This window comes from Triticum urartu, chromosome 4A, assembly GCF_056163025.1.
Source record: "Triticum urartu cultivar PI428250 chromosome 4A, HENAU_Tu73, whole genome shotgun sequence".
Taxonomy (NCBI): Eukaryota; Viridiplantae; Streptophyta; class Magnoliopsida; order Poales; family Poaceae; genus Triticum; species Triticum urartu.
In genome coordinates, this window is record NC_141876.1 from 233,324,259 (window position 1) to 233,344,413 (window position 20,155).

Here is a 20,155-nt window from a genome sequence, read left to right on the forward strand (position 1 = left end):
AGACACACGAAACGATGGTTATGTGGACAGACTAGACCAGAGAGGGAGATGGGGAGGATCGGAGCTTCACCATGGGGGGCTGCTGGAGTCGTACGAGGTTGACGGAGATCGGAGACGGCGGGAGGATGCGCTGATCAAGGCGGTGCTGTCAGCATCGCCAAGACAAGGACTGAACCACTGGTTCAGTCGAGACGAGTTATTGCCAATCAACAGACTGTAGCGGATCCGGCAACAGAAGATGCGCGATAGAATTCAATCAAGGAGATGGGCCGGCCCAGCGTCCCAAGCGAGCGACCAACCCACCGCGTTGGCTCGACGACTACAGCCTGGCCCTTTAATCGAGCTAACGGTAACTGGTTTAAATAGAGATCGATCTCTTCCTATAATAGTTGGCTAGGATTGGAATGACGGCTTCGGCCGGTGTAATTGGATAGCTGTGAGGGTGGTTCGGTGGCCAGCTACCGAAACTTTTCCCCAATTCGAATTCGATTCCCTAAATCCTTCCCCGATCTAGTGAGTTGCTTACAGTTGTTATCAGATTCGGCGGTCCTGGAGCTTCCGCAGCATCGCCACGGGACGCGGTGGCGAGATCGGCGGCGATTGGAGGCGATGGACAAGCTGTCCGAGGACGGGCGCGGCGTCTACGCCCTGTTGCGGGTGGATTTCGCCGCTGACTTGGACCAGCGCTTCAAGGAGCACGGCGACACCCTTCTCCAAGCTATCGACAAGCTAATCCAGGTGAACACGATGGCGCTCGACGCTCTCCTGTCAGCGCGGGTGGACGGCGTACGGGACGAGTTCGCCCTCGAGATCGAGCAAGTCCGCGGCGAGCGACCGCGGGAACAAACCGGGCGCATCGAGATCTCGTCGTCACGGATGGCTGGGAGTGGTCGCGGCACCGCCTCCAACTTCCTTGGCATCGATCAGGAACACTGGGGGAAGGCACATAACACTTATGTCCCTCCTCCGGTCAGAGGTGCGCATGATTCCACTTTCCGTGCTCGTTCTCCTTCCATCAGTGATGTGGGCTACCCGGATACTGCTGATGCATTTTCGTTTGGTGTTCGCGCGGATCTCCCTCGATTCAATGGTGCGAATCCGAGGTTGTGGCAGGACAGATGCGAAGACCAGTTCAAACTCTGGAATACTCCGCCGCATCGATGGATTTCGCTGGCGACGTCCCAATTTGAAGGAGCAGCTGCCCAGTGGTTGGAATCAGTCCAGCGCAAGTCGCCAAACATTTCGTGGTCTGAATTCTGCTGCAGTTTACAGAGTCGCTTCGGCCGAAATCAACACCAGACACTGCTTCGCCAGCTCTTCCGTATAGCCCAAACCAGCACAGTTGCGGATTATGTGGATAGATTCACCGATTTGTATGATCAGTTGTCCGCATATGAAGAAATCCCCAACACCTTGCACTACACTACCCGCTTCCTTGACGGACTCAAACCAGGGGTTCGCGTTGTAGTGGCGCTTCAGAAGCCTAAGGATCTTGATTCAGCATATGACTTGGCCTTGTTGCAGGAGGAGCTTGGGGAAGGAGTAACCCATATCAACTCGCCTGCAGGCGTGCGATCAGGTCCATTTCCACTTCCTCTTCCCCCAAAACCCCGTGTCAGTGAAGATCGGCGACAGTCTGACACTCTGAAACCAACAACAACTGACGACAAGTGGTCTGCATTGCGCGCTTACCGCAAGTCCAAAGGGTTATGTTTCGTTTGTGGAGAAAAATGGTCCCGTGACCACGTGTGTAAATCAACAGTGCAGTTGCATTTTGTTCAAGAACTAATCGATCATGTTCAGTCGATGGAGTCCACTCAGACAGATAGTTCAGAGTCTGAGACAGTTTCTGTTCACAGTATGAGGTTGTCAGCTGCTGCAGTTGGAAAAGACCCCAATGTTCCGTCCTTACAGTTGGAAATTCAGTTACAAGGGCACACTATGGTATTTTTAGTGGATTCAGGCAGTACTCACTCGTTCATCAACAGCTCTTTTGCTCCTGTGTTGGGGAATATTCAGGATACTACTCCAGTTTCTTTTACAGTGGCAGGAGGAGCATCATTGCAGTGTTCTCAGATGTTGCAACAATGCAAATGGAGCTGTTGTAGTGCTGAATTCTCATCTGATTTTTGGCTATTGCAGTTGTCCACTTATGATGGCATCTTGGGCCTTGATTGGTTGGATCAACATAGCCCTATGCAAGTGGACTGGACTCAGAAGTGGATGTCAGTCCAGCAGTCTGGCAGAACAGTTACTTTGCAAGGCCTATTGCCTGCTGACTTTGCACATACAGTGATATCATTGTTCTTCGTTCAGTGTTCTGCAATTTCTTTAGTTTGTCCCGAGATGCAAGCAGTGTTGGACAAGTTTCCTATGGTCTTTCAACCTCCCACTGGCCTCCCTCGTAGACGAATACAAGACCATCACATTCCTCTGATCCCTGGTGCCCGACCAGTTTTTGTCAAGCCATACCGAATTGCTCCCTAGTTAAAAGATGAGTTAGAGAAGCAAATTGCAGAGCTCTTGTCGTTGGGAATGATTCGATCCATCAAAAGCCCTTTTTCCTCTCCTATCCTCATGGTTAAGACAAAAGAAGAAGGGGAATGGAGACTTGTTGTTAACTTCAGACATCTGAATGCTATAACCCTGAAGAGCAACTACCCAGTACCCATTATAGATGAGTTTTTGAATGAACTAGCTGGGGCATGTTGGTTTACCAAAATGGACCTCAAAGCTGGATTTCACCAGATCAGGTTAGCTCCAGGGGAAGAGTACAAGACTGCATTCCAAACACACCATGGCCACTTTGAGTTGCTGGTAGTTGCCATGGGCTTAACTGGAGCTCCAGCAACATTTCAGAGCACTATAAACTTTGATCTATCCCCCCTGCTCAGGAAGTGTGTGTTGTGTTTCTTTGATGACATACTAGTTTTTAGCAAAACATTTGAGGAACACTTGGAGCATGTTGCTCAGGTTCTGACAATTCTGCAAGAGAAGGAATGGAAAGTTAAGATGTCAAAGTGTGCATTTGCTCAACAGGAAATTGCTTACTTGGGACATGTCATTTCTAGTCAGGGTGTGTCTACAAATCCTGCCAAGGTAACAGTTGTCCAACAGTGGCCTACTACAACTAATGTTAAGGAAGTTAGGGGTTTTCTTGGACTCAGTGGTTACTATAGGAAATTCATTAAGCACTATGGGATTATTGCCAAACCTCTCACTGAACTTCTCAAGAAAGGGATGCCATTTGTATGGACCAGTGTTACTGAAGAAGCCTTTGTGGTGCTCAAACAAGCTCTAACATCTGCTCCAGTATTGGTTGTGCCAGATTTTTCAAAACCATTTACTGTGGAGACTGATGCATATGAATATGGCATTGGAGTTGTCCTCATGCAACAGGGTCACCCATTGGCATTTGTTAGCAAGGCCTTGGGACCCAAGAACAGAGGTTTGTCAGTCTATGAGAAAGAATACCTGACTATTCTATTGGCTGTAGATCAGTGGAGGTCATACTTGCAGATGCAACAGTTCATTATCAAGACTGACCACAAGAGTTTGGCACACCTGCAGGATCAGAGATTGCATACCCCTTGGCAACAAAAATGTTTAACTAAGTTACTAGGCTTAAATTACACAATTCAGTATAAACAAGGGAACACCAATGCTGCTGCTGATGCACTTTCCAGGAGACCTCCTGATGGAACAGTTCTTTTCCAGATTTCTTGTGCACAACTTACATGGTTGCTGGAAATTGTTCAGAGCTACAATGGTGACCCTAAAACACAAGACATTTTACAACAACTGGCCATAGATCCTGCATCTATACCACAGTTCTCTCTGCACCAAGGTCTCCTTCGCTACAAGAACAGTATATGGGTTGGGCCTGATGCAGATCTACACCTCAAAATTTTTACAGCTTTTCATGCTAGTCCAGTTGGGGGTCGTTCTGGCTTTCCAGTCACATACAAAAGAATAATCTCCCTCTTCAGGTGGCAAGGAATGAAAACCTTCATCAAAACTCAAGTCCAGTCCTGCTTGGTGTGTCAGCAAGCTAAACCAGAAAGAGTTCAGTACCCTGGATTGCTATCTCCTCTGCGAGTACCTTCCAAAGCTTGGGACATAGTGTCTATGGATTTTATCTCAGGTCTTCCTACATCCTTCCAGTACAACTGCATACTTGTGCTGATTGACAAGTTCTCTAAATCTGGCCATTTCGTTCCTCTCTCACACCCCTTCAATGCTTAGAAAGTGGCTGAAGCTTTTCTAGACAATGTGTACAAGTTGCATGGTATGCCCAGGATTATCATCTGTGACAGAGACCCTGTTTTCACTAGCACATTCTGGCAACTGCTTATTTCCAAAACTAGAGCAGAGCTGAACATGAGTACAACATATCACCCAGAGACTGACGGCCAAACTGAAAGAGTAGATCAGCAAATTGAGTGTTTCTTGCGGTGTTTCAGGAGTGCCCATCCTACTAAATGGAGCAAATGGCTGTCGCTTTGTGAATTCTGGTACAATACCAACTGGCATTCTGCACTGAACAAAACGCCTTTTGAAATCATTTATGGGCAGACTCCATGGTTCTTTGGGATATCTTCTTCTGATACAATTGCTCCCGTCGATGTCCAATCGTGGTTGGACTCCCGACAGTTGATGATCGCATCGGTAAAACAGCATTTGTTGCGTGGTCAGCAGAGAATGAAGCATCAAGCAGACAAGAAACGGACTGAACGAGTTTTTGCTGCCAACGATCTCGTGTTCCTCAAACTGCAACCATACGTGCAATCATCAGTTGTCAGAAGAGCCAACCACAAGATTTCATTCAAGTACTTTGGTCCTTACAAGATACTCGACAAAATTGGAGAGGTTGCATACCGACTGGAGTTGCCTTCTGATAGTCGCATCCACCCAGTGTTTCATGTGTCTCAGCTCAAGAAGTTCATTCCGCCAACGACTTGGGTGCAAACACAGTTACCCTCTCCTACAGCTAGTCTGCAAGTGCCTATTCAGGTTCCGGATCGTCGCCTTCGTCAGTCGGGCCGCAAGACAGTGATGCAGGGTTTAATTCTCTGGAGTTGCGGTACACCAGCCACTGCTACTTGGGAGGACTTGGATTTGTTGAAGCAAGAGTTTCCCCGCGCTCCGGCTTGGGGACAAGCCGGTTCACAAGGATAGGGGGATGTCAGCATCACCAAGACAAGGACTGAACCACTGGTTCAGTCGAGACGAGTTATTCCCAATCAGCAGACCGTAGCGGATCCGGCAACAGAAGATGGCGCGATAGAATTCAATCAAGGAGATGGGCCGGCCCAACGGCCCAAGCGAGCGACCAACCCACCGCGTTGGCTTGACGACTACAGCCTGGCCCGTTAATCGAGCTAACGGTAACTGGTTTATATAGAGATCAATCTCTTCCTGTAATAGTTGGCTAGGATTGGAATGACAGCTTCGGCCGGTGTAATCGGATAGCTGTGAGGGTGGTTGGGTGGCCAGCTACCGAAACTTTTCCCCAATTCGAATTCGAATCCCTAAATCCTTCCCCTATCTAGTGAGTTGCTTACAGGTGCTCAGCTCCGTGAAGAAGAGGAAGCATGTGAAGAATACAACAGCATAGTGGATGCGACCTAGTGCAGGGAACATGTCTGAATGGACGTAGTCAACGTCAAGGAAGCAGATGGACATGTCAAAGACGAGCTTGATGCCCTCCGGCTGCGGGCATGACGACTGATGCCCGCGGGGTTTTCTCTCGGGTTCTTTGTTCTTGGAGAAGAAGAACAAACAAAGGAAGAAGAGGGATTGTGGCAGTGGCGAGAGGGGATGAGGGAAAACCCTAAGGCACGGGGCCCTGGTTTTATAGGAGGGGCACACCGAGACCTCGGCCATGGTGGCCATGTGCCCCTCGCTCGAGCGTTTTTTACTGTGAGGAGGGTTGTGCATGGAGGAGGAAGAAATGTGAGGAGGGAGTCGCTACAAGGTGGGCTAAGGGGTGTGCCACGGTGGAGAATTACCAGTGGGGAGGGAGAGGATAGGCCTGGCGGCTAGGCTTGAACAGGGAGGCCCAAGGGGCGCTACTGGGCGGCCCTATTTCCTTTTCTTTATTTTCTGAAAATTTGAATTCCTAGGTTCAGAAAAGGAAAAGGCCAGGGAGTTTGAAAAGGAATATGAGGGATATAAATATACCCATGTGCTCCTGGATTTATCCACTATTTGAATAAAATGTCTTGGCAATGTTTAGAGGCTACAAAATTTATGCGAGTTTGAAAATAACTCAAACTTGAGTAAATCCTTATACAAACCAAAACACTCCCAAAAGACCTAAAAATTGGAGGAGGTGGTCTTAGAATTATTTAAGATTTATAGGGAAAGGTTGAACATTTTTCTAGACAAAGAAATGTCACATGAAAATAAGTGTGATAAAGAAGAAAGGAGAAGTTTGGATGGGATAGAAACATGGATGGACTTGACGAATGGTTGCTGCTATGTGTATGTTGCATGATTGAGGTGGAGATATGAATAAGAGGGGTTCACACAAGAACACACAACAAAACTTAAATAAGCAAAACAAGACATGATGATCATGATGCAATGCTATAAAATGACAAGAGGCACATGAAAACATATAACATATAACAAGGGAGATGACCATGGCAACAACAAGGATAGCAAAATATAATCAACAATGAACATGATGCAAGAAGCAAAATATGACAATGGCACTCATCATGATCATGGCAGGGGAAAGAAATATGCAAAACAATTATGATAATGCAACAAACACAATAACCACACGGCAACAACTAAAATAAATGGAAGGCAACTAGAGCATCGGTCTCAGGATATCACAACACTCCCCACTAACAGAAGATCTCGTCCCGAGATCTTAGGAATGAGACGGAAGAGGGAGATGATAAGGTACAACAAGAGCGCAAGAGAGAAGACGAACAAAGTCGAGAGCATTCGGGTAGAAAAGAGGAACGGTGATTATGACGAGAATCGAAAGCTCAAGGAACAAAATAGACTCTGAAACCACTCTGGTTAGAACAAGATAGATAAGGAATAAGAACGAAATAATTGGGGTCGCATCCCGGTATAAGAGAAGAGGAGAGGTAGACAAGATAAGAGATTTGAAAAGAGGACACCACACTCTGGTAAATGAATAAACAAGGACATGAAATGGTCTTGGAGAAACGAGATAATGGGTCGAAGAGAGCAACATCACCATGCCTCCGGAATGAAAGAATAGAAAGTAAGTCATTGGAAGGAAAAGCAAGGGGAAAACAAAAGACAACTTTGACCATAATTGAATTGAGAAGCATCCTTTCAAGGAAGGATTGAATGGAGTTGTTGAAAATACAACAACGAAAAAAATAAGCTTGTTGTGGGCTTATGGAAAACATCTCAAAATTATGAGGTGATAACCGGCCACAAACAAAAAATATTGTTTGCTTGAGACGAAGGAAAAGATGCGAAACAACATCTTTGAAAGATAAGGAATAATTAGTTGCACTTCGAGATGCAAGAAGAAAAGATACTTGAGCTCCTCCAACAAGAATCTTGATGAACACTTGAAGAATGAATTAAATCCTCAATGAACCACTGTGAAGAACTCCGGTAACAAAAGAATGATGAGATAGAATTTAAGGATTAAAAGAATAAGATTAAAGCCTTGTAGTGATTTAGATTGAGTTTCCGACGACATGGCCGAGGAAAACTTTGAACTCCACAAAAGAAAAGATGAAAAACTTAGAGCCGAGGGATTATTCATCATGAAAAATCTTCGAAGAAAAGAACTACTTAACCACAATGAAATAAGAATAAGAATTATGTTATGCTTATCCTTCATCAATTAAATTTATGAGAAGCAATGGATTTGCATGCTACTTATTATTGTTGAAGGAGAATGAAGGGAAATATAGCGCAAAAGTTGAGAAAGTCTTCATGAACCACTGGTAGGATTGGAAAGAACTAATGAATTGATACGATAGCAAAGGAGGAGGAATCCTGAATGAACCACCGTAAGAATTTGAAAATGAAATAAGAAAGAGAATTCCTTGCCGGGAAGAATTAGAAGAACAAATATGTTCAAGGGGATTTAAATGCAAGGAATGAAGATATCACAAACTGACTAAAGAATTCTTGAACAATGCGCCGGTGCGAATATCGAGATGAACAAAGTGGCATCAGTTGAGAATAATTGGAGAACGGAGCTGAAAACTTGGAACGAAGAAATATTATGAAATGGAGGCCTCCGTATAATCGAAATGAAAAAAACTCATGAAATATTCCGGATCGGTAAGAAACGAATCACACGATTGGAAACAATTTGAGAGGATAACATCGAGCTAGCACTGCGAATCTTCAAGAGAACGGGGCAAGATTTAGAGGAAAGTCTTCTTCAGTCTTCAAATGTTGAGAATGACGACGAGGAACACCACCAAAATAGTTGAGATACTCCGGGAAAATGAAAAACGAAGAGTTCGAGCCGACAATGAAAGTAATTTGAAATCGATCTTGGAAAAGCATCTGACTGACAAAACTCATTTTACGTCAAAATTCGAAAAGAATTTGAGAATAACTTTAGGAAAATTAAAAGAGTCATGTAAGATCCTGGGAAAATACTTATGGGTTATGGGCCCACTGAAAAAGAAACACCGTTGGAAAGGATTGTTTGAATGAGAAATGATGCACTGGAACGATTGAAGAGTTGAGTGAGGTGTGTAACACCCACGATGCGGCTATATCTCCCACGTGTGGGAGCACAACTTAGAGGCATAACCGCATAGTAGGCATGTCGCAAGAGGGGTAATCTTTACGCATCCCATGTACTGAATAAGAAAGGGATAAAGAGTTGGCTTACAATCGCCACTTCAAACAATACATAAATATAATACATCATCTAGAATACAATCAAGGTCCGACTACGGAACCAAATTAAAAAGAAGACCACCCCTAATGCTAGATCCCCGATCGCCCCAACTTGGCTCCACTACTGATCGAAAGGAAACGATACAACACAACGAACACGTTCTTCATCGAGCTCCCACTTGAGCTAGGTTGGGTCACCTGCACTGGTATCATCGGCACCTGCAACTGTTTGGAAGTATCTGTGAGTCACGAGGACTCAGCAATCTCACACCCGCGAGATCAAGACTATTTAAGCTTTTGGCTAGGAAAAAGAGTAGTGAGGTGGAGCTGCAGCAAGCACTAGCATATATGGTGGCTAACTTACGCAAATAAGAGCGAGAAGAGAAGTAAAGCAACGGTCGAGAAGCTATAATGATCAAGAAGTGATCCTGAAACTACTTACGTTCAAGCATAACACGAAACCGTGTTCTCTTCCCGGACTCCGCCGAAAAGAGATCATCACGGTTACACACGCGGTTGATTCATTTTAATTAAGTTAAGTGTCAGGATTTCTACAACCGGATATTAACAAATTCCCATCTGCCCATAACTGTGGGCACGGCTTTCGAAAGTTCAAAACCCTGCAGGGGTGTCCCAACTTAGCCCATCACAAGCACTCACGGTTAATGAAGGATATTCCATCTCCCAGGAAGACCCGATCAGACTCGTAATCCCGGTTACAAGACATTTCAACAATGGTAAAACAAGACCAGCAAGACCACCCGCTCTGCCGACAAATCCTGATAGGAGCTGCACATATCTCGTTCTTAGGGCACACCGGATAAGCTAAGCGTACAGGAGCCAACGTAACCCAAGTTGCCAAGGGACGGCCCTGCACGGTGCTCTAGTTTGGACCAACCCTCAGAGGAGCTCTGGCCGGGGGGTTTAAAATAAAGATGACCCTTGAGTCTACAGAACCCAAGGGAAAAAGGCTTAGGTGGCAAATGGTAAAACCAAGGTTGGGCCTTACTGGAGGAGTTTTATTCAAGGCGAACTGTCAAGGGGTTCCCATTATAACCCAACCCCGTAAGGAACGCAAAATCAAGGAACATAACACCGGTATTACGGAAACTAGGGCGGCAATAGTGGAACAAAACACCAGGCATAAGGCCGAGCCTTCCACCCTTTACCAAGTATATAGATGCATTAAAGTAAATAAGATATAATAATGATATCCTAACAATATCCATGTTCCAACATGGAACAAACTTCAACTTCACCTAAAACTAACAATGCTATAAGAGGGGCTGAGCAAAGCGGTAACATAGCCAAACAACGGTTTGCTAGGAAAGGTGGGTTAGAGGCTTGTCATGGCAATATGTGAGGCATGATATAGCAAGTGGTAGGTATCGCAGCATAGCAACAGAGCAAGCAAAGATAGAAGTGATTTCGAGGGTATGGTCATCTTGTCTGAGATCCCGCAAATAAGAAGAACAAGTCCATGAAGAAGACAAACAGACATAGTCAAACGAATCCTCACAACTCCGGAACGGAACCGAAGCTAATGGGGGAAGCAACCCGGAAACAAGCAAGCAACATAGTAAACAACCATCACATAAACATGGCATGATGCACAACCAAGTATGATGCATGTTCGGTTTAATGATTCATGGCATGGCAAAGTGCACAAGCAAAACTACAAGTTAAGTGGAGCTCAATATGCAACGAGTTGCATTTTGATGAAACACCACATGGCTTATTTAGTTCTCTCTTGTTTATGTACCCAACAATATTAAATGTTGTTAAACATGGCAAGAGGAGAAGCATAAAGAAATTATCTATTTAGGCAAGTTTAAACGAGGCCGCAACGCCAAACAACAATTCCGGGAAAACCCCATATGCATTTAGCAATTTAAGGCAAACAACAATTTTAAACATTTTAAATGTTGTTAACATGACGCGGATGATATATGCAAGTTTTAAGCAATCTTTATGAAAATGCTGATAAGAGCATTATGAAGCATTTGTCATCGTGGCAGGAACGAAAGGGGTGCCACGGCAATGATTACGAAAATGGTGCCACAGCAATGTTCCGGTTTCAGTAACTCGAATGAGATGGTGGTGCAAAAGGAAATGTGATGTGATGCGTGTCTAAAGATGGTGGGGTGATCCCGGATACAGGGTTCCCACATGTCGGTGACAAGGCAAAAGAGGGGCAACATGCACCGACAGTCTGGACTCGAGGCGAACAAGGGTGCATCTCATACAACATGCATTCATTTGTTCACGGGCGTCGTCTCGGGGTTATACCTTCCAAGGGTGTATTCTCGGAGCGGTTCGGGTACGTCGAGGGAAGTAGTTGTTCTCGCGACGGTAGTGAAAGTAGTGGTACATGCGACGGTGGTGGAACTTGACGCTTGCGTTACACGGGTCTTCGGTGACGGTAGTCGTACATGGTTCAGAGTGGTACTTGCATCTTCGGACTTGTCGGTCTCGATTCTTTCGACGGTAGCGGTACACGTTTCGTAGATGTTCGAGCCATCGGTAGCGGTACTTGGTGAATCCCGAAATGGTCTTGGTGTCGTCGCGCTTAGGGGGTACTTGGCATTTCCGTGTGGTACTTAGCGAAATCCACATTGGATGTAGTAGAACATTTTGAAATGGAACTTGGCCATCCGAAGGTGTACTTGGCGAACAACGATCATCGTGGAAGTAGTGGTACTTAGGTGTTTCGGTCAGCACTTGTTTGGGCATCCAAGGTCTTCGGCGCTACGGTAGTCGTACACACATTCGGAGAGGAACTCGGCGTATCCATGTACTTGACGTTCCGGTGTGGTAGTCGTTCGGGCGTCTGACAAAACATACTTGGCAGCCTTCGAAAACACCGGTCGTTGCAGAATGCGTTCTTGGTGACACCGTAGGGCAGCAGGGTACTTAACGCATCCACAAAAAGGTCTTGGCATCCTTGGCAGATGAAGACCGCGATGCGAGGATGGCTTGGGGTCGAACGGCCATGACAAAGTGGTGCAAGAAGGCGAGGCTGGCGCAGGAGCTTGAGGTCACGGGGCCCAGGCATGCGGCAGCACGGCACAACAACAGGCAGGCCATGGTCGGTAGCGAAGGAGGGGCTGGCCGTGGCGGCAGGAAGGCGACGACAACGGGTAGCAGCGAAGGAGCGGGCGCGACGAGGGAAGCGGGATGCGCACAGCAGAGGCCCGGCTTCCTGGTGGTACTCTAGCGAAGACAGCCGGAGCTGCGGTGGTCGACGGGCGCGACGCAGCTGGAGGGCGCCACGGCGCACGCGGGAACGGGGTAGCAGAGAGGTGCGGAGGCGCTGGAGGAGGGCGCCTGCAGCGGGAAAACTTCAGGGCGGCGGCTTGGTCGCGGGACGGAGCTTGGCAGCGCGAGGTGGAGGAGAGGAGCACTGGTCGTCGACGAGGGCGATGGGGAGGTCCGGCGGTGAGCGAGAAGAGCAGCAGGAGAGCAGCTCGGGCGCGGAGGCTGCTGCTCGCCGGAGTTGATGGCCAGCGCGGCGGCAATGGGAAGGAGGAGCGGGTGAGGAGGTGGGTGAGGCATGGAGGAAAGAGGCATGGGAGCGGGTGGGGCTTCGCGAGGAGGATGAGAGGGAGCGGGGGAAAGAGAGGACGAAACAGGGGAGAAGGGGATCGAGCAGGGCTCCCTGGTGCGATGCATGTACATGTGGCGGCGCGAGTGGAGGGAGATGGGGAGTGGATCGAGAGAGATAGGAGTCGGGCTCCCTGGTGTCTAGGGTTACCACGGATCCTGCTGGCCCAGGGAGGTCTGGGCTGTAGATGGGCCAGCCAGCTGGGCTTTGCTCTCTCTCTCTCTCTCTCTCAATTCCCTTTAACAGAAAGCATAGAGAGGAGAAAAAGGAAAAGGAGGGGTTAGAGAAAGAATTTGGGCATGCGGTTAAATTTCCCGGACTCATAAAAATGACTTCGTTCCGAGAAAATGCATTTGGCACCGCTTGGAAGGATTGCATTCGAACATATTTGAATGTGATTCAAATAAGTTTGAATTAGGAAAACATTTTTGGAGAGTCCGAAAATGTTCGGAATTTTTGTGGAGATCAGGAAAGCGATGAAAGAAATTATGGGCAAAGTTTGAGGAGCAAACTTGAAGCAGAGAAGACATGGGGAATATTTGCAAGTGTGTTATGGTTAATTCCAAAAGAATGGAATATTTATTATAGCTCCATAATAATATTGGGAGGATATATGTTATAAAGATAACTCACCATGTGAATTCCCTCGATTTAAATGGATCAAAGATCCATGCCATTTATTTAGTTGAATTAAAAAAATGACACGATGGCATGATGCAATGCACACGACGCAATGATGAATGCAACAAGCAAAAACAAAACACACAACGAATCTCAGAAACCCTGGAACGCATCTAAAGCTCCGGTCTTGGGGTGTCACAACACTCCACCACTACGAGAGTATCTCGTCCCGAGATCTAGGATGGCACCGGGGAAAACGGAAGAGGAAGGGGAAGAGGTAAAACTAAGTTGCTTCTTTGACAAACAAGAGAAACCAAAGAACCTTGATAGGTTGAACAAATTGAAAGAAAGAATACAACGAAGATGAACAAAATTGAAAACACTCTGTTGGAAAAGAGGAACAAGGAACACCAAGTGAACCTTGGAGGTTGCAAAGCTAAGAATGACGAGCGCAAAGGACAAGAAGGAATTGAAACCACTCTAGTTGAAATGAGATAAACAAGGAACAAGGAAGAACAATTTTAGACAGCACTCCAGTTGAAAAGAGATGCAAGACTTGATAAGGCGAAAAGAACTTGAGCAGAGGACACAACACTCCGGTTAAATGGATAAGCATGAAACGAACACGATCCTCAGAAATCGAGATGAAGAGAGAAAAGAGCAACATCACAATGCCTCTGAAACGAAAGAATAGAAGTTGGATCATTGGAAAGGAAAGAATTGAGAAGAAAATGACAATGTCTGCCACAAATGAGATTGAAAAAGCATCTTTAGGAGAAGGGTCGAACGGAGTTGTTGGAAAAGCAACAACAAAAGAGTAAGCTTGATATGGGTTTATGGAAGACATATCAAAATTATGAGGTGACAACCTGCCACTCATGGAAACAATGATTGGATTGATATCAACAAGAAGACAAGAAGCTTACCTCACCGGGAGGATAAATGAAGAACTTGGGTCATTTATAATCACCATAAATAGCAACAATCCTTAGGGAAAGCTTTAGGTGAAATATAACCCAATATACTCCAATGAAGAGATTGATGGATAGAAAAGATGTCTTGAGCGAAGAGAAAATGATGGATTTAGCTATGACACTATTGAAAACTTGTGAATTATGAAACTCAACAATGACATAACACCACCTCAAAAGATGAGATATGAAAGAATTGCACTACGGAATGCAAGATGAAGAATGTTTGAACTCCTCAAAACAAGACATGTGTTGAACACCATGTTTATTTTGGAGTAAATCTTGGCGGATCTTAGCTTCGAGAGAAATCTTGAAGAACAATTGAAGGATGAAAAGAATCCTTGATGAACCACGAAGTAGAGCCTCCGTGAAGAACTCCGGTAATAAAAAGGAAGATCAAACGAAAGGGAAAGTTGAAAAGAACTCCGGGAAAGGGATTTAACATTTGGATGAAACAAGAATAAGAATTAAATTATGCGTATCCTTCACCACTTAAATTGATGACAAGCAACGGATTTGGCAAACTACTTATTCTCGTAGAAAAGATTAAGGTAGATATAGCGCCAACTTGGGAAGGTCTTCAACGAACCACCGGTAGGAATGGAAAGAACGAATGAATTGATATGATAACCAAGGAAGAGAGATCTTGAATGAACCACCGTAAGAATTAAAATAAACATAGCATAGGCACAATTCACCGGGAAGAATTGGAAAACGAATGAAGATACTTGAAGGAATTTAGATACATGAGAACGAAGAGATCACGAGATGATTAGAGAATATTTGAATGATGCACTGGTAAGATTTGGAGAACGAGTTGAAAGCTAGAATGAATAATATTTGAAATGATGGCCTTCGGAGGGAAGCAATGGAAACAACTCATGAAATGCTCCGGATGGGTGAAAAGAATCCTCACAATCAAAAACAATTATGAGAGGATGGCCTCAAACTAGAACCACGAATCTTCGAGAGAACGGACCAAGATTTAGAGGAAACACTCTTCTTCGGTCTTCAAATGTTGAGAATGACGATGCGAAACACCAACATGAGTTCTTGAGATACTCTGGAATGGATATTAGAAAGGTTGAACCGACGATGAAAAGAATTTGAAAAATCATGGAGAAAGACATTTGACTGGTGATAACTCATTCTTACGTCAAACTTGAAAAAAGAATTTGAGAGTAACTCCGGAAAGAATTAGAAGAGTCAGGTAAGATCCTGGGAAAAGACCTGTGGGTTAGGGCCCACTCAAGATAAACACCATTGAACTGATTTGAAGAGAGATTGCACCGGTTGAATTAAATGGCTTGAATGAGATAACAACCTCGAGATATCTTAAACGGGTGCAGAGTGGAAACACGAATCTTCGAGATATCTTTAGCACTCCGGAACAAATGAATAGCGAGAGGTGAATGATTAAGAGGTGCACCGACATGGGACAACATTTGGAACGAGGAAAAGGATATGGTCAACAAAGCTTGACTTGAATCCACCGGAGAAGAAAGAGAACGGAGAATGACGAACTTGAAGCTCCATTAGTATCTTCCTGAGGAACACCGGATAAGAATATTAACGGAAAAGAATGGAGAGACTTCACATCAACAAGATGGATACTTGATTAAGAAATCCGAGTCCTTGAAGAAAAAGGGTGGGAGGGTAGGAAAACAAAGGCAACTTGGGCAGATGGAACGAACACCGTTGAGAAGAACTGATAATTGATCTTGCGGATGTTGAAATGATCGGATCCACTTGAAGAGAAACACACCGGTTGAAAAAGGATTGACAAGACAATCTCGATGGTCACAAAGGATTGGTATTCACATAGAAGTGTGAGAACACCACTTAGGAAAGGTATGGAATGAACACTTGACATTGAAGCAACTCGAATACCACAACTGAAAAAACAAAACAAAGGATTGGCTTGCAGAATAAGCCGGAAACAAACATATGATAGACCCCATATCGTATCATGTGTCTGTTGTAAGGATATCCTATGTGATACCTGAATTCCCACATATAAACTCCCGAAACTTTCTGGTTATGCAATCAAGTGTTGGGGATACAGGGCAAGAATAATATCTCACCCAAAACTAACAAATCCTACATCCACCTGTATCCATCCTTCAACACATAACCAAGAAACCTTCGGAAATCATTTACCTCAACCTTCAAAAAGCATCCGTTATACGAGTTATGCCAATACTCCCGAACTCCCGCCCCAGTACTGGGTGGCGTCGAGGTTATCTCACCAACAACTACATAAAAGAGATTTTCGATGTCGGCGAACTCAGGTATTCCAGAACTGCAACGATAAAATTGTGACGACAACACCTCAGAGCTCAACTCCCCGAGACACTGCCAAAACCCCTAAATGTCAGGAGGCACCAAGAACAATGTTCTCGTCACAAAACCATCGGAATGATTCCAAGATACCTGCGGGATCCAAATTTTTTTAGTGAAATTTGAGAAGAGAAGAGTCAAAACTCTGCGTCAGGAGGCCTCACCAGAGCGACGAAGGGAGAGAGGAGTAAAAACAATCCTACTCTCTGATATATATAATCCTAAAGCTCAAAACATTTTGTTCTAGAGTCAACAACATCAGCAATTCGATCAAGCAGGGGGCTCCTAAGTCGGGGAAGGCCCTGATTACCAACTTGTAACACCCACGATGCGGCTATATCTCCCACGTGTCGGAGCACGACTTAGAGGCATAACCGCATCGTAGGCATGTCACAAGAGGGGTAATCTTTACATATCCCATGTACTGAATAAGAACGGGATAAAGAATTGTCTTACAATCGCCACTTCAAACAATACATAAATATAATACATCATCCAGAATACAATCAAGGTCCGACTACGGAACCAAAATAAAAAGAAGACCACCCCTAATGCTAGATCCCCGATCGCCCCAACTGGGCTCCACTACTGATCGAAAGGAAACGATAAAACACAACGAACACGTTCTTCATCGAGCTCCCACTTGAGCTAGGTTGGGTCACCTGCACTGGTATCATCGGCACCTGCAACTATTTGGAAGTATCTGTGAGTCACAAGGACTCAGCAATCTCACACCCGCGAGATCAAGACTATTTAAGCTTTTGGGTAGGAAAAAGGGTAGTGAGGTGGAGCTGCAGCAAGCACTAGCATATATGGTGGCTAACTTACGCAAATAAGAGCGAGAAGAGAAGTAAAGCAACGGTCGAGAAGCTATAATGATCAAGAAGTGATCCTGAAACTACTTACGTTCAAGCATAACACGAGACTGTTTTCTCTTCCCGGACTCCGCCGGAAAGAGACCATCACGGTTACACACGAGGTTGATTCATTTTAATTAAGTTAAGTGTCAGGATTTCTACAACCGGATATTAACAAATTCCCGTCTGCCCATAACCGCGGGCACGACTTTCAAAAGTTCAAAACCCTGCAGGGGTGTCCCAACTTAGCCCATCACAAGCTCTCACGGTCAACGAAGGATATTCCTTCTCCCAGGAAGACTCGATCAGACTCGGAATCCCGGTTACAAGACATTTCGACAATGGTAAAACAACACCTGCAATACCACCCACTGTGCCAACAAATCCCGATAGGAGCTGCACATATCTTGTTCTCAGGGCACACCGGATAAGCTAAGCGTACAGGAGCCAACGTAACCCAAGTTACGAAGGGACGGCCCTGCACAGTGGTCTAGTTTGGACTAACACTCAGAGGAGCACTGGCCCGGGGGTTTAAAATAAAGATGACCCTTGAGTCTGCAGAACCCAAGGGAAAAAGGCTTAGGTGGAAAATGGTAAAACCAAGGTTGGGCCTTGCTGGAGGAGTTTTATTCAAGGCGAACTGTCAAGGGGTTCCCATTATAACCCAACCGCGTAAGGAACGCAAAATCAAGGAACATAACACCGGTATGACGGAAACTAGGGCGGCAAGAGTGGAACAAAACACCAGGCATAAGGCCGAGCCTTCCACCCTTTACCAAGTATATAGATGCATTAAAGTAAATAAGATACAATAATGATATCCCAACAATATCCATGTTCCAACATGGAACAAACTTCAACTTCACCTGCAAGTACCAACACTATATGAGGGGCTGAGCAAAGCGGTAACATAGCCAAACAACGGTTTGCTAGGAAAGGTGGGTTAGAGGCTTCTCATGGCAATATGTGAGGCATGATATAGCAAGTGGTAGGTATCGTAGCATAGCAATAGAGCGAGCAACTAGCAATCAAAGATAGAAGTGATTTCGAGGGTATGGTCATCTTGTCTGAGATCCTGCAAGGAAGAAGAACGAGTCCATGAAGAAGACAAACGGACGTAGTCAAACGAATCCTCACAACTCCGGAACGGAACCGAAGCTAACGGGGGAAGCAACCCGGAAACAAGCAAGCAACATAGTAAACAACCATCACATAAACATGGCATGATGCACAACCAAGTATGATGCATGTCCGGTTTAATGATTCATGGCATGGCAAAGTGCACAAGAAAAACTACAAGTTAAGTGGAGCTCAATATGCAACGAGTTGCATATTGACGAAACACCACATGGCTTATTTAGTTCTCTCTCGTTTATGTACCCAACAATATTAAATGTTGTTAAACATGGCAAGAGGAGAAGCATAAAGAAATTATCTATTTAGGCAAGTTTAAATGAGGCCGGAACACCAAACAACAATTCCGAGAAAACCCCATATGCATTTAGCAATTTAAGGCAAACAACAATTTTAAACATTTTAAATGTTGTTAACATGATGTGGATGATATATGAAAGTTTTAAGCAATCTTTATGAAAATGTTGATAAGAGCATCATGAAGCATTTGTCATCGTGGCGGGAACGAAAGGGGTGCCACGAGAACGATTACGAAAATGGTGCCACGGCAACTTCCGGTTCCAGTAACTCGAATGAGATGCCGGTGCAAAAGGAAATGTGACGTGATGCGTGTCAAAAGATGGTGGGGTGATCCCGGATACAGGGTTCCCACATGTCGGTGAAAAGGCAAGAGAGGGGCAACGTGCACCGATAGTTCGGACTCGAGGTGAATAAGGGTGCATCTGATACAACATGCATTCATTCGTTCACGGGCGTCCTCTCGGGGTTATACCTTCCAAGCGTGTATTCTTGGGGCGGTTCGGGTACGTCGAGGGAAGTAGTTGTTCTCGGGACGGTAGTGAAAGTAGTGATACACGCGACGGTGGTTGAACTTGACGCTTGCGTAACAGGGGTCTTCAGCAACGGTAGTCATACATGGTTCGGAGTGGTACTCGGATCTTCAGGATTGTCGGCTCGATTCTTTGGACGGTAGCGGTACATGTTTCGTAGATGTTCGAGCCATCGGTAGCGGTACTTGGTGAATCCCGAAATGGTCTTGGCGTCTTCGCGCTTAGGGGGTACTTGGCGTTTCTGTGTGGTACTTGGGTGAAATCCACCTCGAATGTAGTAGAACATTTTTGAAATGAAACTTGGCCATCCGTAGGTGTACCTGACGAAGGACGGTCATCGTAGAAGTAGTGGTACTTAGGCGTTTCAGTCAGCACTCGTTCGGGCATCCAAGGTCTTCGGCGCTATGATAGTCGTACACACATTCGGAGAGGAACTCGGCGTATCCATGTACTTGACGTTCCGGTGTGGTAGTCGTTCGGGCGTTTGACAAAATGGTACTTGGCAGCCTTAGAAAACACCAGTCGTCGCGAAACGCGTACTTGGCGACACCGTAGGGCAGCAAGGTACTTGATGCATCCATGAAAAGGTTTTGGCGTCCTTCGCAGATGAAGACCGCGATGCGAGGATGGCTTGGGGTCAAACGGCCGAGACAAAGTGGTGCAGGAAGGGAGTAAATTGCACACTTCGTCCCTGTACTCGTTGGCTTGTAACAAAACCATCCTGGTACTCGCGAAGTGCTTCTGTACGGTCCTCAGACTTGCAATTGTGTAACAGAGACGGTCCTGTATACGCAGCGGCATACGTCTGGCCCTTTTCCCCTGGCACGTCAGCGCCTAGAGCTGGTCCAGCCGAACCGACTGGCTTGAGTCGGACTTAGACGACGAGACGACCCCCTGTGTAATCGAGGTTTTCAGTTGCCGCCTCTGTTC

General features: G+C 45.6%; 1 protein-coding gene across 1 annotated transcript; it reads left to right on the plus strand.

Moving 5' to 3' along the window:
* The first annotated feature begins 609 nt into the window (after positions 1–609).
* Positions 610–2,108, plus strand: LOC147975461 (uncharacterized). The gene is made up of 2 exons (XM_087520432.1): positions 610–1,966; positions 2,020–2,108. The coding sequence occupies exons 1-2, from the start codon at positions 610–612 to the stop codon at positions 2,106–2,108; spliced, it is 1,446 nt and encodes a 481-aa protein (XP_087376558.1).
* The last annotated feature ends 18,047 nt before the right edge of the window (positions 2,109–20,155 follow it).

Excerpts from the sequence above, each read along its gene's own strand:
- LOC147975461 (XM_087520432.1), top strand. The coding sequence starts at position 610 with ATGGACAAGCTGTCCGAGGACGGGCGCGGCGTCTACGCCCTGTTGCGG. Across the intron at positions 1,967-2,019 it reads ATTTTTAGTGGATTCAGGCA|GATACTACTCCAGTTTCTTT; the intron begins GTACTCACTCGT and ends GGGAATATTCAG.